We start from the raw sequence: 26,260 nt of genomic DNA, 5'->3' as shown, positions 1-26,260 counted from the left end.
TTGGGACGGCCTTAATTGTTCTGTGCCTCCATCTCCTTGGCAACCTTTGGGACGGCCTTGTTCTGCGCCTCCAGCGCCTTGGCAGCCTTAAAATTAGGGACGGCCTTGCTCTACGTCTCCAATCCGACTCTCCATCACCTTGGCAGCCTTGGGATCGAATGGCCTGCTCGTCCATCGTTTTTCTTACCGTTCCTTCATACATTGAGGAATCTTTCTCCTTGTAACAAGTCCCCAGCAAACTACAGAACTTTTTATTTATATATTTTTTTAGTATGGCCCAGCCCATTATCGGTAACAATTTTAGCATGAGAGCAGACATTTATCATATGAAAAAGAAATTACCCGATCCTTATTTATCTTTTTTTAATAATAAGGAATCCACCAATCAGTTCGTAAGAGAGTAGCAAGCAAAATCGGAAATAATGTTTAGGCTCGTAAGTTCGTAACGCAATCTAAACAAAAGGAGGAAGTAGGCATGCTGACCGGGCTCTGGACTTGGAGGCCTTGGTCCCACAGCCTAACTAGCCCCATAACACACTCCAGAAGAAAAAGGCTAACCTGCCCACTAAAACATTGAAGAAGAAGGCTTTACATATAAATAGGTAGGTATCTATCACAGTTATTACTCTGTGGTATCTATCATGACACTCCTATTGCCATGCTCATTGTACTGGTAATAGGTATCTATCCTGATTCACAAGACTGTAAATTATAACATATTAGGTTAATGGTGAGTTGTAGGCGTTTGCTTTGCCACGATTTGATGTGTAAAAACCTCACATTCACCACACTGCTTCACCATTCACTCACTCCTGGCACGGCTGACCTCCGGGGGCAGACGGGCCCACCAGCAGTGGGTACATTCACTCATTGGCATCGTGGGCAACACCGTGGCAGACCAAGCGGCCAACCTGGCACACTCACATCCCCAGCCAACAGACAGGCCACCAGACCACCATGGTTGGTATTATTCTAGTGTGCCCATACTCAGCCCTCGGTAAAGATTCGTATTAGGTCCGTGCCAGTATCTCATGGTTAAGATTCGTTTTAGGTCCGTGCCAGTATCTCATTACCTACCTTATGAAACATCAGTATCTCTTCATATATCTTTTCTACAAACCTTCAACAGTCATGGAAACGCTTTGAAAATCCAATTCAAGGACTTTTTTCTTACTCTTGAAAATAGGGGATAATGTTTACGAAAGCGCGTCGCCTCCTCTGGCGACGGTGCAGCCGGTGTTGCGAGAAATACCTCCTTGCTGAAATAAGTAACATATACATGTGGGGGGGGTCCAGGGGGGGCTATGCCCCCCACAAAAGGTAATTTCTCCCAGAAATATGTAGGAATTCCCCACCAAGTAGCAAAACTGGTTTGGCAGTCATATGGTACCACGGCAGTAACGGGCTGGGATTGCCAAAGAGGCCGCTCAAAAAAGCCTACAGGCACTATTGGCAGCATGATAAAAAAAAAAAAAAATCACAACTATATTACACAAAAAATGATCATATAAAGGAGTTGGAGTCAGAGGTATTTTACCGACTCCGACTCTGACTCCACACCCCTGTACTCGAAGCCAATCATATAGCTCCTTTTTCATTTGCTACGGGAAGCAGGAAGAATTTGAAGTTTGAACTAAGTCTGTGCCTAGGAATGGAGTGTGAAGCATGTTCCTTGACTGACTTCCACAGAAGTAGATAAGTATTGCGTTAGAATTTAGTTTCATGTTCTTTTGTAGACACAGATTATGTTTTCATGGGCAGAATGTGACTAATTGTGAAGTTATCCTGAGCCTCCAATAATACCAACTAAAGATGGAGTAATTATTTCCTTTATTGCTTCTTCCCAGACCCGCATCCGTACAGACCAACGGCCACACACTGAAGCTACTCACACCAAGACATTGCACCTATAAGAGGAACATGTTTTCTCCTCCAGAGTTGTAAACCTCTGGAATAAACTGCCAAAAGGGGTCATCAACAGTGTCAACATTAACTTTTAAAAATAATTTTAAAAAATCTGCAAGTGGCTTGTTTGCTCAAGCTAGGGAGTCTAAGAGTGATGCAAACCTTGAAAAATCATTGTAGTGGTTAATTATCACTTTTTTGCTTATCTTTCAGGATGAAATAATAATGGATGCCAGATTGAGTATCCACCCAGAGGAGAACCGACGAAAGTTTCTCTTCTCTGGTATTCCTGCAAACCTGGAAAAGTCTCTTGTGCAAAAAATTGAGAGCTTGCATGGCAAACTTTTGAATCCTGTGAAGGACACATTTCCAATAAGTTGCACACATGTGATTGCCCTAGAATTTCAAACAACAGAGAAGATCTTAGGTGCTCTAGCTGGAGGTATGTACAAAATTATTTTATGTTCTAGTATGGATCTTTTATCAACCTCAGTCCCTAAATTTATTACAAAGAGTGTGACCAACCTTATTCTGAACTGATTCAGGTTAGTTTATAATGATTTGCTGAGACAAAGCCACATAACATATAGGCCACATTTCTGTTTTGTGTATCGATTGCATTAATCTAAATGGTCTGTGCAGTTTAGGGATGTTTTAATCACTTGGAAATGAGTAAGGTAATGCAATAGCTATAATCTGATTCTTTACTACATTGGAGATTAGTGTAATGTACACAGTCTTGATCAACATGTCTGCAGGCAATATATCATGAAGGAACTTCAGATTCTCTGGTTATGATGCTTTGAACAGATAAATATGTGTCTCAAATTATTTAGAGGGAAATCTAAGAAGCCTAGGAAGACACTTTTTTTTTAACCTTAAGTGTATACTAATATGCAGGTTGGTTTTGAGACCTGCTTTACTGGAAAGATAATGTTAGGAAAAAGGGAGGAAGTATGCAAACCATGCAGGGTTGGACACCCTCCCCCCCGATTCTTTTAAACCCTTTAATTTCATTTTAATAGTTTGTACCCTGCCATTTCCTACTTTGTGAGGCAATATGTTGCCCATATTCTTACAAAGTACATGGAAGGACTGTACTACTGTTGACCTTTATTGACATTATCATTCATTTATTAACAAATATATTTTTTTACCAGGAAAATGGCTGTTGTCTGCCAAGTATATCCTAGACAGTTACAAAGAAGGCCGTTGGCTCAAGGAGGAAGGGTATGAACTCACTGACTTCAATGAACTGGCCACATACCACCGTCGGAAGAGGATGTTGAAAGGGTATGGCTTGTATGAGGGCTGGAAGATTTTGGTATTGCTCAATCCATCAGTCTCAAGAAAATTCAAAAGGTACGGTATTCAATCTTTGTGTTTGTTGGAATAATGATGAACTGTTAGTTTAGGTTAACATAGTGTTGTGATTTTCCCCTCGTGAAAGTGTTGAAGTCTTAGGAAGGAAGAAAGACAAACAAAGAATGCCTGTTCCATAGTTTACTAATGTAAAGGATGAGAGAAATGCTGGTTGACTCTTGCATTAGGAATTAGGACAGCATAGAGGTGAGCTAAAGTTGTATGTGGCAGAGCTGCTAGAGGGCTGGAAACATGCAGTTAGCATGTTCAGGAGCAGTGGCGGCTCGTGGCAAAAAAAATTGCGGGGGGCTGCATAATAATTTCAAATTACAATATAATGTTAATATTAAAGTTATAGTACTTACTTATTTTGCATTTAATCATCCACCAATTCCAATGGTACAGCAGTCAAGTCAGAGATTTCAGGGCCCATATACATAAAACTTGTTACCACTAGCAAACAGCTGTTAAAACTAACATATACCTATTAGCCTTAACATTTTTCTGTTAAGCACTAGCAGATATTCACAAAGCTTGTTAAGGCCTTAACAGCACTGTCACAGGGTAACAGCGGCAGGGAGCACTTTTAGCGCCTAGCAAACAGCTGTTAGCAGAATTGCTTATTTTCTTATTGTAACTCATCCCTTATTTGTTGACCATTTTTCTTCATTCTAAAAGCTTTTTAATCAGGAAGGATAGGAGATTAAGGCATGGTATAGTTTGTTTTTATACAATAGTAAAAAAAAAAAAAACCCGTACAGTGTTTAGTACATGCATATACGTACCTCTTAGGGAAGTGTTTAGTACATATATATACGCATGCTCTTTTGAGGGCTTATACGCCCTTAATTTTGTTTGTGTATATAACATTGTTCATTGACAGTAAAGGGGAATAATTTGACAAGTCTTTGTATTTTTAAATGGATGTTAAAGGGCTGTTCTGTACATTTGTCCGCATTTCAACCAAAATCATTATACAAGAAGGTAAATTACTTTCTTCTTGGTAATTACTCCTTGATTTTATAATCAGTAAGGCATGTTGAATTGTAAATTATGCTTCAGAGTAATCGGAAATGACAACTGATCGTTGGAAGCATATATATATATATATATATATATATATATATATATATATATATATATATATATATATATATATATATATATATATATATATATATACTTTTGTATAACACTTAATGTCAATGGCAACGAAACATCTTTATAAAATAATGTTGGTTGTAGACACCATAATTTTTCTTGAATATGATGCCAATGGTATTATGGGTTAACTTTCACAGTATATTTAGTTTCATAACATTTGCACCATAGTGTGCCAAGGGGTTGATAGTGTTTTCAATTTATATTTTGTAACAACTAATTTTCAGGCTCATCGTAAATAATGGTTCACTTTTCTGTGTATGATTTTCAGCTTCACTTTACGTACTCTGTATTGATAACTTTAAATTAGCCCTCCTCAGAGGATTGTTAATTGACAGTTCCTGAGTCTATGGAAAGAGAAAAGAAAATAAATTTTCATCTTCTCTTCCAGGATATTAGTAGCTGGAGGAGCTGAAATAGCACTGAAGGATGATACCTCAATTATTGATTTTGTGGTAACAAATAAAGAGATGCTTGACCATGCGAAGGCAATAGTAGACAGCGTCATACCTCTGGTTGATGTTTCTTTCATCAGGAGCACTTTGATTCTTGTAAGTATCACATTAATGCAAATGTGCTTTGTATGTATGCAGCAGTTTTTTGTGTTGCATGAATAATGCATGCTTTGATTGCAAAAGATCCAATATCCTTGAACAAGGAGAGCTTTCATGAATACTGTAGTAAAACTTATGATGTTCAACAAGGAATGGATTGAAAATCAGTAGTTTTCTACTTGTTATTAGATATTGTGATGTCTTACTGATAGATTATGTGATTTGTTTTATGACTTTCTTAACAAATATCAAGTTCTCCAAGGTTTGCTGAAATGGTGATAATGTGATAATTCAGATTTCATTTATCTCCTTGATTTTGTCTATCTATACCTCCATCACCCCCATTTCAGAGGCATGATCCTGTTGATTTAAAGACATTTGACTTGCGACATGATCCAAAGCTTGAAACTTCTTACATATCTGCAGGCAGAACCACTTCAGGTAAGTATGTCAAAGATTTTGTAAGAAACAAATGAATGCAAAATTAAGTATAATTAGGAAAATAGGAGCAAGTTACAGAACCATTAGCATTGTTTGCAAGAATAACAAAATGACAGTTTGGCTGGTGATCTCTCATATGGACGCGATTGTAAAAGGGAAAAAAAAATCTCACTTTATAGAATACACGTGAGGATACAAAAGGATATACGGAGACTAAGAGAGGCCAGATGGCCTACACACGGCAGTTCCTAAAAATGAGTTTCCCATCCATGAATACATCTAACGTACTTTTAAACCTATCAATTGTGTTTGTCTCAACTACGTACCTTCTCAGTTTGTTCCACCCATCCACCATCCTGTTTGTGAACCACTGCTTGCCTATATTCTTCCTGAACATGAATTTATCCAATGCATACCCATTACTATGTGTTCTCACATCAGTTTTTAATGTAAGTACAGCAGGCACTCCCACTATGCGTCTCCACACTATGCGAAACACCTACTATGCGAGGATCTAAAAATATAACCCACGTATTCATAATGTGTGAATCGAACCCATACGCGAGGTGGAGGCAAAGAATGGCCTAATTCCATTGTGTAACTGACATTATGACACCAGTCCTGTAGTACTCGCCCATCATGACGTCACAATACGGTAGATATGCTCAAATATTTGTGGGTATTCGTAATGTGTGGTGAGGACGCTGCCTGTCAAGCTTGGCAACACAGCTGCTTCTGCCGTTTGCACTGCCCTGCTACACCCCCTGACGACTTGCTGTTACCTGCCACCAACTCTTTTTTTTTCATGCCATCAACCCACACTACCAAGATGGAGGTCATACGAAGAAAAGAGGAAGGCTAAGGCTGCACTGTCATTCGAAGAGCTATGAGCCTTCCAGAGTCCTCTGAGAGAGAGAACAACATGGAACCTGTGCAAGAAACTAAAGATGGGGAATTTATGGTGCATCAGTGCAAGTCACTCAAACATGTTCCTTTATTAAGTTTCTTTCCATGTCCTCTCTTGAGTATCAATATCTCAATATTATCCATATATTGTTTGTGTCTATCAATTTAACAAAGATAAACAGTTTTATGAAGGCCTGTCTTACTTCAGTGATCTCTAGCTTTGTACTAAGGAAATGCAGTGGGTCTTGCGCGTGTCGTCAAGATTGGTGTAGAACCGTCCATTAGTTTGTTTAGGTACATGTAAGGTTAAACGTCCTTACTTCATTTTCTTCCTGATGTGTTACATTATATGAAGTAGTGGTAAGTACTACCATTATACATTCTTACATTAGAAAAGAGTTACTGTTGTTGGTGTAGAAGCGATCGCCACCTCGTTTACATTTGCGGAGATGTTTGCAGTTTAATTTAAGGGCCACTGCAGCAATAAAACTCCACTATCCAATAACCCAAAGCTGGCCTTTAACCCTAAAAGACGGAGGGTGATTTTCTGGGACATTTTTTGGAAAATAAAGTGCATCTTATAAGCTGTCATTTACTGTCCATACATTGTAAGTTTGGCAAGCCTATATTTTTTTTCTAATTACAACTTTTTTTCTTTCAGTTGCATCAGAAAAGTCCCGGAGTCTACATGGTGGTAAAAAATTATCTGAAATACAAGCTGTCAATAGTCCTCTTGGCAAGAAAGGAAAACTCCACTGTCGGTTCAAGGTATGACAAATATCTGACTTTTTGCAAGTAGAAAAATATTAAAAAGTTGTGTAACTTTCATATAGTTTAAGGGGGCCGGCCAGGCGAAAAACGAAGAAACTTCAACTGTGGCTTCAGAACGACCTGTTTTCACTTCCCATTTTCTGCCTATTATCAAGGTACGTATTTTGAGATAACAAGAGAGTAAAGTCGAAAAAATTGTGATAACAAGGGAGTCAGGTCGAAAAAAAGAGTAATTTTTTTCCATGGGCCGGAACCAGTAAGCGCTTTTTCATGGATTTCAACACCTCGAGTTTCGCGATCCTCGAGTTTAGCGCTATACCTTTGGAATGAAGCAAGCGCGAAACTGGACAGGGTACTGTATATGACTGAACATGAAGATATATATTTCTATATATCATTACAAATAAATGAAAGGATAAGTGATATCACTTTGCTATGTTTGATTGTTACGCATTCAAAACTTTACCTGGAAATATCTCAAAATGTAAGTTATGTACCTTTGCACTTCAATTGCTCCATCATTATTCAACTGATTTCAATGAAACCAACACCAAAACTATGCCTAGACTTGTAAAAATCAAACTATACCGAGTTTTTTCTCGTATATGATGTGACTGAATTATGGTGTATTAATGTCTGAATTTATAGGGGGAAATTATGACCATGAAAGTTTGAAAATTTATATTCCGCAAACTAATGATTATTAATACAATATTTCGCTATACTTTCATTGGCCTAAACATGGTTCTTGTACTATAATAATTGTTCCCATGTAGAGCAATAATTATAGTAGAAATAGCCTTTTCAAAAAAACCTTCAAATTTTCCATAAATGGTCATTGGTAAAAAATAGCAAGGTGGTAGATTTTTTTTTTTTTTTGGCTAAATCTTATGTATAGGGTGTTCTTTACGTCTGGTATATAAATCATGACAATAACCCATTGAAGAAAGGAAAAAGGGTAAAAAACGGCCGGCCCCCTTAACTTAAAATGCAGAGTGAGGGGATAATCTCTCTCTCTCCCTCTCTCTCTCTCTCTCTCTCTCTCTCTCTCTCTCTCTCTCTCTCTCTCTCTCTCTCTCTCTCTCTCTCTCCCTAGTGGCAGTCTTGAAGGGCACCACCAAGGCATGTGTAATAATATAGAGGTTCTTGTAGCCTAAAAATGACTGGTTCAGTAAAAGGCATGAAATAGGTAAGAGTAAAAGGGATACTGCATGGAGCAAATGGAGGAATAAGAGACACCAGAATAAGTGAAAATTGATTGTAGGGTAGCAAGAAATAAATACAGTGGAAACTCGGTTCACGAACTTAATTTGTTCCTGAAAGCCGTTCGTCACCCAAAATGTTCATAAACTGAAGCTATTTTCCCCACAGAATCAATGTAAAATGTATTAATCCATTCCTGGACCCCAGATGATTGCTTATTTAAACTTTTACAAAAGTACTTTGTGAAAAAGTTCATAAACACAAAACCAATGGAAATCAATAAATCTAACACCAAAAAAGAGGAATTCAATACTAATCAGATGAAATCTAGACAAAAACTAAATTTAATTTTACCGTACCTGTACGGAGGAGATTTGACGGTGCAATAGGTGATGTCACACTGGCCGTTTTCTCCAACCATTGGGGTTACGAGCAATCACAGTTGCCCATGCCCCCAACCGCTGGCTCCATCCGTATGGATGGAAAACAGTTCTGGGCATGAGCAACTGCGTGGGTGTATGTAAACAAACTTACATTGGCAGTGGCTGAAAAGTGAGGAGCAGTAGAAGATGGTCTGCTAAGAGACTCATAAAGTGGACTGTCAGAGCTGCTTTGTATAATATTTAATTGACAAGATAAGAGAACACCCCCGTCCTGTGGGACCACAGTTCAAAATATATATTTTTCCCTTCTATGAAAATTGTAGGACTCCCAGTCTTCACAGCATTGTTTTCTGATGAGGTTTGGGATAACACTCCTGTCCTCCTGTCTTTGAAACCATGATCATGCCCACAACTGCTTTTTCCTTCCAATTAACTGCAGCAACAAGTCAGTAACTTGGGTAACAGCAGCACAATTTGCAACAGCCCTTTCTTTATTAGCAGACGGTGCCATGTCGATACATTTTTCATTTTCAGTTGGATTACACGTACATTAAATTTGTTTTTTGGATATAACATGAACAAATTTTATGAATTTTGTTTCTCTTTATTTTCAGCAAACATCTCTGACACAGTTTATCAAGAAAGAATTTGATCAAGTTAAGAAACCTTCATCAGGTTACAGTATTTGTGATAAAAGGAGTGCTCTTGGAAAAAAAGATTTATCGGGTAAAATAAATAATGTTTCCAAGTCCAGCCATTCTAATAATACTCTGTCAAGTGCTTCAGTGGTGTATGATGTGGAGGATAACAGGGATAACAGTCAGAATGGAGATAGACTTAAAAGGAGTGATACCAACCAAAATGAACGAACTGAAAGGACAGCTCTTGAAGATAGAACGCTTTCAAATATTCCAGTGGTGTACAAAGTGAATGATGACATACAGAATCAAGATGAACTGAACAGGAATCACATTAATGATATCCAACCAATTGAAAAGAAAACTTCTGAGGATATTACATCAGTGAATGCTTTATCAGTGACGAAAAAAGTGAATGGAAACCTACAGAATCAATATGGGGAGAAGAGCAATTGCATGAGTGAGATTCAAACTAAAAAGTGTGTGTCTAAGGATGTAACACCTGTGAGTACTTCATCAGGTGTTCCTTCTGTGGAGAGCAACACTCATAATGTTGTACTGAAAGAGTTCCACATTTGCATGGGGGAGAAGATAAATGCGATGAGAGAGCCTAATCTGTTTGGAAAATCTCCCTTACCAAATTGTGATTGTATAAATTCATATTCTAAGAATCCTCCTGAACTGTTGAAAAGATGGTCACTTAAATGTGGTAAGATTACCTCTGAGCCAACTGAGAAGTGTGTGATGGCGAATCCTTTAAGATTCATTAGAAAAAAGTCTCTTGATTCAGTGTCAGAGCAAGTTCTTCAGCGCAAAGAGGCAGTGTCACCAAACTCACAAATTTACACTATAACAAAAGAACATTTTTTTAAAGTTATAGTGCAATTTTTGAGAACAAGGAATTACCTCAATGACATATGTAGTAAAAATTCTCTCTGTATTCCAAGAGGCATTGAAAATTTTCCAAATCTAAAATGTGAGACTCTTGATGCAGATATTGATTCACAGCAAGTTTTAGATGCACCAAATTATCAGCAATATTCTCATGAACACAGAGAATTGACCTCCAGAGAACTACATTTCTATACCTGCTGTACTGAAGTTGATGATACGGTAAATGAGAAAGAACTCCTTGTTAATGCGATGGAGACTTTGTTGCTTCAGGTGTCTTCATACGTTTATCCTCCACCTAGCATTTTGGGAAGTCTTCTGAAGGATTTTGTGATAGAGGTAAGGACACTTAGTTTTCTATAGAGGGGTTGCACTGACGTCACACTGCTTCGCTTTTGTTTTAGGAAAAACAACTCTCATCCATTTTGGGAGGCAAGAGCGATCAGCTGAGCCCCTGCCCCCTGATGATGGCTGGCCCGTGCCTTCCGTCTTCATAACAGAATCTAAGTGAATATGCAGAAAATCTGGACAGTGAGGCAAGGCTTCATTATATAACTATCCATTAGGCTGCCAAATGATGATGGACAAACAGTATATACATTTATTATCAAACTTCAAGATATATTTGATGATAAGAACAATTAATATATGACTAATTTAACCCTGGGCATCCCCGGGCGGTGTTTAGTAAGAACATAAGAACGTAAGGGGTTCGCAAAAAGCCCGCTGACTATACTTGGCAGCCCCTGTCTACCTACTGCAAGTGGCAGTGTAGCACCTATCAGTAACAGTAATAGATGGGCCACTAACACACCCACCCACACTAACATACACAGTAATAGATGGACACTAACACACCCACACCCACACAATAATAGATACACTAACACACCCACACCCACACAGTAATAGATGGGCCACTAACACACCCACTCACACAGTAATAGATGGACACTAACACCAACACCCACACAGTAACAGATGGACACTAACACCCACACCCACACAGTAATAGATGGACACTAACACCCACACCCACACAGTAATAGATGGACACTAACACCCACACCCACACAGTAATAGATGGACACCCACACAGTAATAGATGGACACCCACACCCATACAGTAATAGATGGACACCCACACCCACACAGTAATAGATGGACACCCACACCCACACAGCAATAGATGGACACCAACACCCACACAGTAACAGATGGACACTTACACACACACCAACACAGTAATAGCTGGGCCACTAACACACCCACCAACACAGAAACATGTCGGGGAAAAGCTGAGGAGCTCTCTTGCGGTAAATATGTGCCTCCCAAAATGGCGGGCCTTTGCAGGGCAGCTGAGAAGTGATCAGCTGATCGCTGCTGATGACGTCACGTGCAACCCCTCTGTATATACTCCTATAAAAGTTCTAATTTGAGTTTTTTTTACCACCAAGTTATATGGATGCTTATGAGTATCCTATATCTAGAAGCAGTGACATCTCAAGTAATGGACGGCTTACTCTTTTGATTTTGCGGCGCCCTTGCCATTAAGCCGCGAATTTCGGAAAATCAACCGCTTTGGTGCAAATCGCCATAACTCCCTTATTTCTGAAGCTACAGAAAAGTTTTTGGTATCAATTGACAGCAAAATGAAAGGGCTATACTTTTTAATTAGTAATCAAGCTCGAAAACTGACTCCAAAGGGTAAAAAATTGAATAAATTCCCAAAAAATGACTGAATATTTTTTTTTTTGAGTTCCCAGCCTTATAACCCACTCATTTTCTGAGAATTTAAAAAAAATTATGTAACAAATGATTTAGCCCTGCCAATGTGCTTTCCAATATGGTGCATAACATTTCCCTACTCCCAGTAGTTTCGTCGCTAGAGCTTGAAACGTAAACCCTGTCTTCGAGAGCGATTTTGACGAACTCCAGTCACTTTGCCGTTTTCGTCTAGTGTGGCCTTGCTATTCCCTCTAGAAGGCTGTAATTTGGCATGTAGCCCCTCTTGGCAATATGGTTTGACCAACTTGAAGGATTTTTTGATAGCTCGATTCCAAGCTCGTCTTCGAGCCGTCACAATATAGCCGGTTTTTCGGCCCTTTTGCCGAAATTTGGACACGTCCTAGTTTTTTGCTTATGACTTTTTTATTTATTTGATGCTTTCCAATTTTTTTTCTGATTATTAATCTGTATTAAAAGAGCTTTCATTTACCACCAAGGACGCCTTCCTAGCTTCAGTAGTTTTTGCTCAAGCTCGACCAGAATTCGTGATGAACATTCGCCGTATCTGACTCATTTCACGCGCCGCGACGAAAAACCTTCCTGACGCCACATAAATTAATATATCTGCATAAAAAAATCATATATGAACACTTCAATATGCTGTCTTGTATTATAACCATTTTAAGATATCTATATAAAAAGCTACTATTTTTATGTACTAATCATTTCACTAAATAAATCTACCTATATTAATCGCCTTATTATACATGTTACTTTTATTTTTTTTATTATTCAACCATATTTCTTCCCGCTTATGAATAATTTATATTTTTATATATATTTAGTATCAAAAGAAAGCAAATTAAATGTATTATTTATAAATGGGAAGAAATATGGTTGAATACTAAATAAAAAAAAATAGAAATAACATGTATAATAAGGCGCTTGATATAGGTTGATTTATATAGTGAAATGATTATATAAAAATAGTAAATTTTTATATAGATATCTTAAAATGGATTATTACAAGATAGTCAATATATTGAAGTGTTCATATATGAGTTTTTATGCAGATATATTAATTTTTGTGTTTTCAGGAAGGTTTTTCGTCGCGGCGCGTGAAATGAGTCAGATTTTGTCGCTGCTTTGGCTTGAATATGAGCAAGCTTTACTGAAACCAGAGGCAAATGAAAGGTCTTTTAATACAGATTAATAATCAGAAAAAAAATTGTAAAGCATTAAGTAAATAAAAAAAGTTATAAACAAAAAACTAGGATGTGTCCAAATCACGGCAAAAGGGCCGAAAAACAGGGTTAAATCATTTGAGCAGGTGTCAAGGTTGGGAACTCAAAAATAATTTTTTCTGAGCCGTTTTTTTTACAAATTTATTTGATTTTTTACCCTTTCGAGTCGGTTTTCGAGCTTGGTCGCTAATTAAAAAATATAGCCCTTTCATTTTGCCGTCAATTAATATCAAAAACTTTTCTGTAGCCCCAGAAATAAGGGAGTTATGGCAATTCCCACCAAAGTGGTTGATTTTCCAAAATTCGCGGCTTAACCCTCTCGCGCACGGTAAGTTTCCGGTAAGTTTCTCTTCCACTCATCATGCATCTCTCAGGCCCGACCAGCCTTTTTTTGCCACCGTGAAACTCTATATTCCAGTACGTATTTTACCATCACAGATATATCGTACCCCAATAAATTTTGTATCAATGGCTTCATAAAGACTTATACTAGAACATGCACAAATAAAAATAGAGAAAAAAATATATATAAACAATAGAAACTCGTTTCAAGTCTCCGTATAGAGTATTGTAGACAATAAATCCTAAGTACCAACTCTTCCCCACTTGCTATCTCGAAATTTTGTGGGCCAACTTTTTTAGCTGAATATATGTTTCGAAGCAGAATTTAGTGAGGATTCTTATGGTATCCTCAAAATCTTCATACGCCTATTAGTTCCTGAGTTACACCAAGAAAACTGTATTTTTTCCTCTCCCGTCAGAGTAGGCTAACAACTAAAAATCACTCCACGCTCCTCATTTATGCTCCTTAGAAAGGTTGCCATGTTACCATTAAGAAACTTATCCCAACAAATGACACTCCAAATTTGACGCACTTCCACCGAAAACTTAATTTTTAATCAATTTTTTAACTTTTATGACGCGTTTCGCGTCATCGTGCGTCAGGATCTTTTACCTTTGATGACGCGAAACACGTCATCGTGCGCGAGAGGGCTAATGACAAGGCTGGGGCAAGTGTCCGTTCCATAGTATAGGGTTCATTGCTCGAAGTGTATCCAACCCACTAGTCCTACTTCTCATCACTCCTCCCATAGTTTCTTTTTTCAGGGTTTTTGTTTAGCATCTGAACACCTGATCTTTTTTTTTTTTTTTTTTCCAGACACAATTCAGTGTGGTCCACTCCAGAGCACTAAGAGTTGCCTACATGCTCCTCAGTCTACATCCTCCTGCCAGTACAAAGATGCAGACTTACTACTTGCGTGCACTGAAGCATGCTATGAAGGTATAACAGTTCAACCTATTCATTACATTCACCATTTGATGTAAAAGAGGGAAAACATGTGCTCAATGGACTGTATTGGCTAGACATGCAGCGCCACACGTGGCCAGTCAGTGACCTGTCAAAGCAGTACTTTCCTTAGAATTCAAGTTTTGTACTAGAGTGCATCTGAGGCTGCCTCCAGGATACAAGGCCTTGGTACTGTCACCGCTCCAAGCCAACGACTGCACACACTTTACTCCTACCCGATTTTCTGACTCTACTATTTGATATGGAGAAAAACTGAAATCGGGCAGGAGTGAAGTGCGTGCCATCATCGGCTTGGAGGGATGGCGGCACAATGGCCGTGTATCCCGGAGACAGCCTCAGACGCACTCTAGTCTATAACTTGAACTCTATGGAAAGGACAACTTGGAGTTGAGTGGCTACATGTGGCGCTGTCTGTATAGACAATACGGTCCATTTACAAGTGGATTTTTTCTTCATGTTGAGGGTATGTGCTGACTGCAAGAGTGTAATGAATCAGAAATGTGAACTGAAATTTTGTAAAATATAGCATGTTCAATTTTTAACCCGGTAGCAGCGGGGATCATGTTTCTTAATGGTCCCTCCAAGCGAGAAAAATGAGAAAAAATCACCCGTCACACTAACCATTTCAGAATATATATCAAAGCATTTGTGATCAGATTATGTATCATCTATTTTGGGGGGTTTATATCATGGCACAAATTTGGCCCATCGCTGCTACCGGGTTAAACAAATAACTTTGTTTAAGGTGCTCTGTTCTGCTGTCACTGTTGATCACATCATCACTACAGTCAACACCATTTCCCTTGAATCCTGTTTGAAGAGTAAAAAGGCTTGGTAGGGCTAAAGAGACAAGAAAAGGGAGGGAAGCAATCATTTGTTACCTATACCAAATGATGTTGCACACTGCACAGCCCATCAGGGCCCAAGACAACATTGTCTCTTGAGATGATGTGGATTGTAACCTTGGTTAATTCATTTTTGACTTTCCATTCAATTCTATGAGTACTTAGCTATATTTCCCCTTCTTATTTCTTATGCTTCTTGCATATCATTGTTTCTCCCATACCTATGTAGTCAATTTCCAGCTTGTCTCTGCTACTAGTTTCCATGGCATAGATAAATGGATGGATGTTCTTTTACTGATGTGATTCTTTTGAATGAATGAAAGAGTTTCATGGAGACATTCTATTATTATTGTTTTGTTCTCTTCTTGATAGCCTAATGACTTTGGGAGTTACATTCCTTGGAAGTTTGTGCAACACGTTATACAACTTGCTGCCTGTATGGAAAGTGATGAGGCATCCTGCTTCAACCAAAATACAGAGGAAGAGGAGGTCCTTGATAAAGCAACCAAAGCACTCCACCTTCTTGAGTTTATTGTACTCCTTCTCACAGAAGATGTCAGACATTCTACTTATGGGTGAGTAATATAAAAATATACTGCAGTTTCTTATATTAGATCTTAATGTAAATGTAAGAAACAGTAACCTATCACTGCTTGAACAAGAACATAATGCCACTAAGGATAGTAACCCATCACCGCTGAATTGATAACTTCTCCCCATAAAATAGTACCATACTGCCGTTTAACCGGTAGCAGCGGCGGGCCAAATTTGTGGCTTTATCGTGTAGCAGTGACGGGCCAAATTTGTGCCATGATATAACCCCCCCAAAAAAGATGATACATAATCTGATCACAAATGCTTTGATATATATTATAAAATGGTTTGTGTGAGGGGTGATTTTTTCTCATTTTTCTTGCTTAGAGGGACCATTAACCCTTTCATTGCTAAACACTTGCAGCGAGCATTAGGTGTATTTGGTGGTGGCGCTAAACGCTCGCTGTGAGCTCCACCCGCACTCAAATCTCCCGTGTATAAGAGTGTTCCAACACTAATTCTCACAACACAGGATTGCCAATTGAGTGTGTTCTTCACTAAATTTGGTGGAAAATCATATCAGCCCAGCGTGGCAAATCTACGGACGAGTAACTGGTGGATCTTCTTGCCCAATATAGCAGCATTTTTGCATAGCTTCACCTATCACCTGACTGATACTTTGACCAAATAGTTGTAAATATTGCAGTTGGCAACACTCCCTTGCCAGAATCTGAAGGAGATATGTGCGCAGTTCCCTCAATACGGCTGATCATCCCGCATGCACCGACATAAGTGTTAACATTCAACACTCCCTGAACGTGCATGTATGTTCACAAAAGAGGCATACATAACCGACTCCAATAGATCTGGACCTCCTCTTTCCAATGGCGTTTTTGGTTTTTAGCTGTGATGAATAGTTTTTGAGATACAGAGGTTAAAATAGACCCCCCATTGGGCTGTCCGACTGCGTCTGAGGGGATAGTAGCGTCTGCACCGCGCGCAAGGAAAGGGTTAAGAAACATGATTCCCGCTGCTACTGGGTTAACCCCTTCTTTACCGCTGCCTCCTGCACATGAGCGGAAAGTTTATCTCCGCCACACCGTGGTTCCCTGCGACCTGAGGGGTTGCGCAGGGGTATTTTCACTTTGTCATTACGTCGAGTATATATGAGGGCCCCAGGACCATAGGGGCTCAAGCGCCACCTCCCCGAATATGGAGATATTCATATCAAAAGAATTGGCAACTCTTCCTCTGTCTGGCTATGGCGTTTGCAACACTGTTCTCCGGCTTCAATAAGGTTGAAAGTCTTGTAGTAGCTAGTGAAGTCATGACTTAATCGACTTGGGAAGCATTAATTCATCCTTCAATTTGCTGCTTTCTTTTAAGTATCGGTAACTATTGTACTGTAGTACCAATGCTCATATTTTCTCCTATTTTTCAATACACTGAGCCTATGATACTTTTCTTTCATGTAGTTTATCGTATTATTATTATTATTATTATTATTATTATTATTGTTGTTGTTGTTGTTATACTATGCTCTTTTTGCTGTTGTGATACCAGGATAATGTGTAATGGGAATGGGAATGGAATAGGAATGAAGTTTGTGAGATTTAGGCTGCGACCACGTGCACCACCAAACCGCACATACCGCAGTATTAAAAGTTTTGTTTCCTTCATAGACGCCCATTAACCCTTTCATTGCTAAATGCTCAGAGCGAGCGTCAGGCGTATTTGCTGGTGGCGCTAAACGCTCGCTGCGAGCTCCAGCCACACTCAAATCTCCCGCGTATGAGAGTGTTCCAACACTAATTCTCACAACACAGGATTGCCAATTGAGTGTGTTCTTCACTAAATTTGGTGGAAAATCATGTCAGCCCAGCACAGAAAATCTACGGATGAGCAACTGGTGGATGTTGTTGACCAATATAGCAACACTTTTGCATAGCTTCACCTATCACATGACTGATATTTTGACCAAATAGTTGTAAATTTTGCAGCTGGCAATACTGCCCTGCCAGCACCCCATCATCAAGAGATCTACAGTAGTTGCCTTACGGCTGACCGTCACGCATGTATAAATGTACGTCTTCACAGGCAACACCCCCTGAACGTGCCTGTACTTTTGCAGGAGAGGCTTACACTACCGAATCGTATAGATCTTGGCCTCCTCTTTCCAATGGTGTTTTTGTTTTTTAGCTGTGATGAAGAGTTTTTCAGATACAGAGGTTAAAAGAGTGAGCACTAGCGTCACTTGGTGGTGGTGCTAAAAGCTCGCTGCGAGCGCCAGTCGCACTCACAGCAAAAAACACCCCCTGAACATGCCTGTACATTCGCAGGAAAGGCTTACATAACCGAATCTTATAGATCTTGGCCTCCTCTTTCCAATGGTGTTTTTGTTTTGTAACTGTGATGAATAGTTTTTGAGATATAGCAGTTAAAAGAGATCTCCTTCCCCCGCTGGGGTGCCCGAGCGCGCCTGAGGGGATAGTCTCGTTGCGAGCGCTTAGCAATGAAAGGGTTAAAATGATGTTGTCACTGGTACACATTACCCGCGGCAGTGTGTAGGAGAAACTTTTTATGTGGTTGGGTGTACACATTTTGGACCGGCAGTAAAGAATGGGTTAAGAGTTTTTCATATCTCAGAAACAAGTAATTTAAGCATTTGGTTCTTTGATTAGCTTGTTGGAATTACGAACAAATGGACTTATGAACGACTGTTACAAACTGAACCTGTTCATAAGTCGAGGAAACTGTATCAAAATGGCAGCTGAATTTTCTGTACCTGATTTTCCTGGATTTTTGATTTTTTAAATTTAATTTTCGATAATCGATATATATCTTGGCTCTCCACTACTTCATGACATCATTGCTTTTCATTAATGTATTGCAGGGAAGGGGTTCAAGACCTCCTTACATGGCAGATATTTTGTGGCACTTCTGAAAACTGCCATGTCTTGAAATCTCCAGTGAAGGAACTTATCAAACTATGGATGTCACAGCAGACCACTACTACTGCCCTCCAGTGGCATCTTTCTGTAAGTTGAAGTTATTGTTTAATTGTTTCTGTACCGGTAGAAATGTTATGAGCAAGGTGGACTTCAGATGATGGTTAGTAATTTATTTCTCATTAATTTCTTGCCTCTTTCAGCAACTGGTCTCACTAGTGCTAGAGGCATTGTGGAAGTTCAGTGGTCAACCTCTCCTACCTGTAGATACCCTACCAACTTCTCTGGCTGCTGTCCAAAAGGAAATACGAATCTCTTTTAAAGGTTTGTAAGGCATAGATAGTGGCACTAATGGTTTGTAAGGCATAAGTAGTGGCCTTAATTGAAAAATGGATTTTGCTCAACCTTGGATGAAGGACTTCCTCTACCCAATAGAAACATTTAATTCTGATTTTATTTCCTCTAAAAGTGAGACATTCCTTATTACTAAAGCTCAATCAGATTCATATTATCTCTGTCTCTAATAATTTGATTTCTCATTTCCTCCCCCTGTGTACCAAAAATTATGGCTATTAGTTTGTTCAAGGTTTTTAATATTTTGAATATCTTATGACTTTTCACCTCTTTCCCTATTATTTTCTATTCTATTCTATCTCCAGTGCCTTGCTTTCTCATGGGAACTTTCCTCCAGGGGGTGGTCACAGTAGAAGTGTCAATCCTGCTACTTCCAACTCTCTCGCTTCAATACTCGCTCACCCTGTTGATCCATTTCACAGGTGGCCTTCCCATGACACCCACTCCCTCAATCCTTCCCCCATTTACTCTCTTCACAAATCCATTCTTCCCCCATTCTCTTCACGTGTCCAAACCGTCTCAGCGCACCACGCTTCACCCACTCAGCCACTCCACAATCCACTCCATTCACTGTCACACCCATACCAAACCTCTTATACATTTTTTCATTACTATCCTTATTATTACATTACCAATATTTTTTTTTACTCCTTGGCACTTATGTCTTCTTACAGAATCTATAAATAAATTGTACAGGAACCTTCCATTACTTATCCTTTCATGGTTTTGGCATTTGTTAATTCATACCCTTTTTGCTGTTTCAACATGCAATACCTGCCATTTTGAAATGTATTAGGTACTTACAAAAACCTTATTCTTAATTTTCACCGCCAGGTTTGAGGAGTCAAGAGCATTCGGAGTTGATCTGGAGCTTGCCAACTCCATGGGCCCGAGCTGTAGTCAGCTTCATAATTGTCCAAGAAAATGCCCAGTGCCTCAATAGGATTAGTTTACCCTACTGTGTGAGTATTTTTTAATATCTATCCATCTCTATCTCTCTACATCATTATCTACCCATCTTTGTCTTTATCCATGTGTGTACTGCCTTACTCCATTAACTGTTTCATAATTATGCTATAATAAATGCAAGTTCAACCACCTCACTGCAATAGCAGACCTGTTGATGTCACAACTCAGCTGTCAGCAATGTGATGGCATACTTGTTGATGTTATAGATCCACACTGTTATTTTGGCTGGCAAAGAGCCTTGTTGAACTTAAAGGTCATATATGATGTGTTGCCCTACTTAACTTTCATTATCAGTATATAGGAATATGAGTGTCGTTATGTACTGCAGTACCCTCCCGAGTTTCGCGCTCACTTCGTTCCGCAGGTATAGCGCTACACCCGCGGATCACGAAACTCGGGGTATTGAAAACACTGAAAAAGCACTTATTTGTTCCGGCCTGTGGAGAAGGTGACCTTTTTTTCCCCTCTGTACTCCCTCTTTATCTCAAAATACGAACTGTGAAAAAAGGAAGAAAATGTGAAGAGAATGGGTCGTTTTGAAGCCTCAGCTGAAGGCGGCTAGCTGTCTTATGATTGGCTGACAGTTCTGAAAACACGCTTGTGATTCGCCAAGTCCGATGATGTCATCGACGGCGCTCATCCAATCAGCGGCCTCTAACTATGACGAAATGAAAGCTTTGTGAATCTTTAGTTAACGTTGATAATTAGATCATTAGTTCATAGCTTTTACCGCGGGACATTATTGCGCATCTCTGTGAATCTCGCCCCAACACGTGTGAACACAGTAACCCAACCGGTAAGTTGTGGTCACAAGAAGAAGAAGAAGAGCGTATCAGCTGATTGGTTCAGTAGCTATCCGCATGTTTATTCCAGTACCACAATGAGTTCCACGAAGCTAGATAAGCTTGGAGTAATCAGGTTGAGCAGGTCTTGGACTTGAGTCTTGTCCAAGCATAGCCACTGCCTCATCGTGTCTGGGTCCTCACTGTAAGTATGTTCTCGTAGCATTTAATGGTAGCAAGCTATAACACACTCTCCCTTTGTCTCGGAGCTAACCACTCAAGAACCAACAAATGCTTTCATTTTTTTCTTCAGAAAACACCACAAAGCAATCTTTGCAACGTCTGGATCCATTGTTTGTTTTGCTTTTCAGCTGATATATCCCAGAATACAACAGTCCTCTGTGTGACCAAACTTGAGGTTAAATTCAAGGCAGAAAATTGTCGGGAGATAATTTCGGTGGAAAATTTCTGAGAAGCTAACTTGTGTGACTGCCTTTAAGCTGCTGGTGTCACACTGGGCCTTTTTCCTCCAACCGCATCAGTGATGTGGGCAACTGGCAGCTCCAACTTTTCCAGGTGTGTGTCACACACGGCCAAGGTTGGTTGTCCGTATTCACAACGCAAACAAAGCAGTCGCCCTGTATCGATTAAATAGTAGACAGAGCAGCTCTGGCAGTCTACTTCACAAGTTGCTTGGTTGGCCATTTTTCATTGCTCCTCCTCAGTCACTGCTGTCGTCTGTTTGTTTATATACAGCCGCGCGGTCGCTCATGCCCCCAGCCGTTTTCCATCCGTACTGACATCCGACAACTCGCTCCCAGTTGGGCACACGGGTAACCGCGGTTACCAATAGCCCCAACGGTTGAAGGAAAATGGCCAGTGTAACACTGCCTTGAGGAATCGCGCGAAACGCCGACGGTAGGTAGACATGACCCGTACATGTCAAAGCAGCGCGAAACTTGGGGCGATAAAGCGCGAAAGTCAGGATGGTAAGAATTTAGGATTGCGCGCGTAAATCGAGGATCACGAAACTCGGATAGTGCGAAACTCAGGAGGGCACTGTAGTGTGTGTATCAGCAGAAAATTTCTACCAGGATACAGCAAAATTAGAGAAAAAAATAGTATTGGTGTGACTAGGGAATGTCTCCTGCCTCGAATGCTCAGATCACAGATGTCCTCTACCATCTCCCCTCCCTACCATACCCCTTCCATCCCTTTCCTTCTCCTTGTCAACTTAGTCCCCTTTCCCACCGAGTGAGAGAATATAATAGACCCCACCCTCTTACTATGTCCCTCTCTGCCCACCCTTACCTCTGTACTCCATCATGGCAGTGCTTGTGTGAAGCAGTGAGGTATTTTCTGCTTCCTGACAATATACAATTGACAACGCATGGAACGTCTCCAAAGATAAGCTCCTGGAGGTAGAGAAGGCAATAGTGCCTATGAAATCCAGGTGAGTGAATGGTGCCTTGGATTCACCGTGGATGACCACAGGTATCAAAAGGGCAGTTAACTTGAAAAAGAGGTATTATAACCTAATGAACGAATGACATCGCCGAAGCCAATACACAGTACCACAACAGCCTCACAGCTTGTCGCACCCTTGTAGTAAACAACTATGAAAATAAATAGTGCGAGAAATCAAGACTAACTCCAAAATATTCTTCACATACATCAGAACGAAAAAGAAAGTAAAATCCAATATTGGTCCCCTGGCAGATGAGACCAGATCTTTAACCCAGGACAGTAAACACATGGCCAGAATCCTCAACAGTAACTTTGTATCTGTATTCACAGTCGAGGATATCAAAACCATTCCTAAATGCCCAAACCAGCTGAGGGGGATCACAAATTACCTGTGTTTCTCAGGGATTTGTAACAATTGGTGCACCTAACATCTCTACTCGAGTGGTACAAACTTGGTGGAGGAACTTTTTATGACTCGAATGAGGGTAGTGGGCTAAAGAGTAGCCTCTCTTGATTTTTTTGTTCATTTATGCATGACCCATGATACATATTAGAGTTGAATCAGTGTACAGCAGGCACACCTAGTATGTGTCTTCACACTACACGAGGACCTGAAAGTATAACCCACAAACTCAAAGTGCGCAATATGAGGTGGAGGTAAAGAATGAAGGAACTATCAAATTCTGGACACATGCCATCACTCCAGTCATTCAAAGAAAACAAACAAAGCAAAAGCAAAAAAAAAGCGATGAAAATGTAGAATAAACATAACATGCGGAAGGGCACACCTGATACTTTTGTTTGTTTACAAACGTTGCCACTCCCGCTGCTATGGCGTCGTATTCCACCCCTTTGTCGGGAAGTGTCCCAACTTGAACTGTGCATGCTATTTTGTCCATTTCATTCACTGCACTGTCTTTTAATAGCTTATAATAAGCTTACCTTTGATCTTATGATTGTCCTTCTGTCTCCTCAAAGTTCTCATTTTATTCCACGTCAGGTTAATGGGATACTCTCCATTTAATAGTAGCTGAGCTATGGGGTCCATGTCAGCCTTTAATTTGGCCATTCTTTCATGAAAACTAGCATTATGTATTGCTGCCATCTTGCCTGGGACAAACATGGATATCAACGCAGATATCAACACTGTGATAGAAAACATTGAGTTCTGCGCATGTGTAAATCAGGATGGGACGACTCCCGAGAGTGGGACGGAATACGATGCCACACCGCCTCACTAGCACCACCACACTAAGCCGATACTCCAGTCAGTCATTCATAACAAAACAGAAGGAAACAGAAACGAGTGATGAAAATGTAGAACAAACACAGTACCATGTGGAAGGGCAGTGTGGCATACCTCATACTCTTCTTAGTTTACAAGCTCTGCCACACCTGCCGCCTCACCACCATCACCACACCATGCCAACACTCCAGTCAGTCAGAAAAAAGAAGAAAATAAAGAAACAAGTGATGAAAATGTAGAATAAGCACAATAACATTACACCTCACTTTTTATTGTTTTATTGTGGTCCCACTGATGCCGCTTCACTGCCATCACCACACTGTGCCAACACTTCAGTCATTCAGGCAAAACAAAACAGAAAAATAAAGACACAAGAGATGAAAAATGTAGAGTAAGCACAGTAACATGTGTAAGGGCACTGTGGAAAGCACTTGGCGCACCTCATACTTTCCTTTGTTTACGTGCCACACCACCCTTAATGCCTCACCACCACAACCTCATCCTCGGCACCTCGTTGCCAGTCAATCCATGATTTTTACAGCATTATGTCTGGTCTACGTCATATATGGTATATATGTATATATTGTATATGTGTGCGCCTTCTTGGTGTCCGGCGAGGGCATGGCTGTGTGGCGCTCAGCGATGGTGGCAGCAGTACAAAAATGGTTGCTCAGTTGGGGCAATGGCGCCCATTTACCATTTTCCCCATAGGAACATGTATTTCTACTATGCAAATTCCTACTACACGAGCTCGGGTGTAGCCCATATAGTCGCATAGTAGGCGTGCCTACTGTATGTGCTTATTTTTATATTAATTCATACACACTGATAATATTTCTGTGGTTTCTGAGTCACAAAATTGAGTGGAATTCTAATGTAATAACACTCACAAAATCTCTGTCACTAGTAAAACTGAAAGTAATAATGTAAGCTATACCTCCATGAAATAATCGTAAAGAGATAAATATGAAAGTTCACAAGAGTCAGAATAAGTGACATCACCTGCTTTTGTCTAGTCAAAACATGCTTATTTACCGTATTTTACGGCTTACAAGACGCTGCATCTTGGAAGACGCACCCTAATATTGGAGAGAAATTTTGAGAAAAAAAAAAGTCATTCTCACAAGAAAAGCTTCACCACATCCATGAATTCATGTAACCTTTTCTTAAAACTATCTATTGTAATAGTAATAGTAATAGTTATCGAATATTTTCAGGATATCAAGATCACAAATTCTGACAGAGAAAGTGAAAGGGAGAACAGCATGGAGCTCTTCTTAACTTTGGCCAATTGCTACTTGGAAAATTCCTGTAACAGATATGTGGGCTTGACAATAAAGAAATTTATGAGTGAATTGTTAAAGAATGCAGAAATGAGAAAAAGGAAAAAAGATGGTGTTTTCACATTAAGTCTCACAAAAAATTATTGCCAGACAAGTAAAGGTGAAGAAACTAAAGCAACAAAAGAATGTATGCCACAGTATTTAAACCTTCTTGAAAAAGAGTGCTTACAAGAATTGAATGAGTTTGAAAAAGCTGCAGTTGCCAAGATTATTAGCTGTATCAGGCAGGATAAGGATGTCTCCAGCAAATGGTCCAGATATGGTCTTTCCCCTGGTGAGAAAATAGATACAAGACAGTTTTTTAAAACGTTATGTTTATAATGTTAGATTTAACAACTGAAAGAGAGCATTTGAAGCGTCTAGAACTCAAGGGGCAAACACGCCATCATGGCGAATTTTGAGTTTTCACCGGTTTTCATTGGATGGAAGCACTGTGCAACCCTCTGTGAATGTGAAAATGGGAAATTGGTCTCTCTGGCTCAGCAGATGGGTGGTGAGAGTAGTGTGTTTATGTCTGCCAACAGAATGTATGAAGTCGGCTGTATCAAGGCTCGAAGGTAGTAAAACACTCATAAATTGCCTAAATATGGAAATTTTGTTTTGAAATTTAAACTGGCTTTTAGTTATATAATGTTCTTTTAATTTTCCGAATGTGCATTAAATTGGATGATAAATATGTATCAATAAAAAACACCCTTACGTGTTTGTGTTTGTTTTCTATTAATAAATAACACATTTTCATACAACCACTGATTCCATTGAATTTATCTAGCTGAAAACTTTCTGTTGATGTATGACGATATTTCTATGTGTGTTTTTCCATTATATTTTTGCTATGCCTGACTTTGAAGGCCTGTAGCTCAAATCTAGGTAATTGGCTTGTTTGCCCCTTGAGCACTAGACGCCTCATTTGGCATAGTGGTCTACTTTTAAGTTCATAAACCTTGTATTATAGTTGGACAGAAGACTCATGCATCCTTAATTTAAGATGATCCCTAATTTTATGTGTTTATTTATGAGGTTAAAGGGTTGCTTGTATTTACTGTATGTACTACACTTTTTAGTAAGAGAATTTATGAAGTATTTTAGGCAAAAAAAATTGTTTTATATTAAATTCAACATGAAAAGCCATAATTTCATATATCCCCAAAAAACTTCTTTACTGAACTGAGTAATAGTTACTATATATTTTCAGGACTTCGAGAATACAAACTGATGGTATAAGATAAAATCTTTATTCACCTAATAAATATTTTCTTGATATAAGGAAAAATGC

At 39.5% G+C, this 26,260-nt stretch overlaps 1 protein-coding gene across 2 annotated transcripts; it reads left to right on the top strand.

Annotated features, from left to right (window-relative positions):
• Positions 1-441: 441 nt before the first annotated feature.
• Positions 442-26,260, top strand: LOC127004333 (uncharacterized). 2 transcript variants are annotated; one of them, XM_050871885.1, is made up of 14 exons: positions 442-602; positions 839-960; positions 2,119-2,347; positions 3,066-3,267; positions 4,820-4,979; positions 5,333-5,423; positions 6,991-7,097; positions 9,301-10,554; positions 14,347-14,469; positions 15,714-15,916; positions 18,769-18,913; positions 19,027-19,147; positions 20,012-20,139; positions 24,859-26,260. In XM_050871885.1, exons 2-14 carry the CDS (start codon positions 958-960, stop codon positions 25,303-25,305), a joined length of 3,213 nt encoding a protein of 1,070 aa, XP_050727842.1. In that variant the 5' UTR covers positions 442-602; positions 839-957; the 3' UTR covers positions 25,306-26,260. The 2 variants fall into 2 exon arrangements, with proteins under 2 accessions (XP_050727842.1, XP_050727843.1); XM_050871886.1 differs by lacking the exon at positions 839-960.

Source organism: Eriocheir sinensis, chromosome 28, assembly GCF_024679095.1.
Source record: "Eriocheir sinensis breed Jianghai 21 chromosome 28, ASM2467909v1, whole genome shotgun sequence".
Lineage (NCBI taxonomy): Eukaryota > Metazoa > Arthropoda > Malacostraca > Decapoda > Varunidae > Eriocheir > Eriocheir sinensis.
The sequence above is the reverse complement of the archived record's forward strand: the minus strand, read 5'-3'. Positions and strand labels throughout refer to the sequence as shown.

Excerpts from the sequence above, each read along its gene's own strand:
- LOC127004333 (XM_050871885.1), top strand. Across the intron at positions 4,980-5,332 it reads TCAGGAGCACTTTGATTCTT|AGGCATGATCCTGTTGATTT; the intron begins GTAAGTATCACA and ends CCCCCATTTCAG. Across the intron at positions 14,470-15,713 it reads CACTGAAGCATGCTATGAAG|CCTAATGACTTTGGGAGTTA; the intron begins GTATAACAGTTC and ends TCTTCTTGATAG.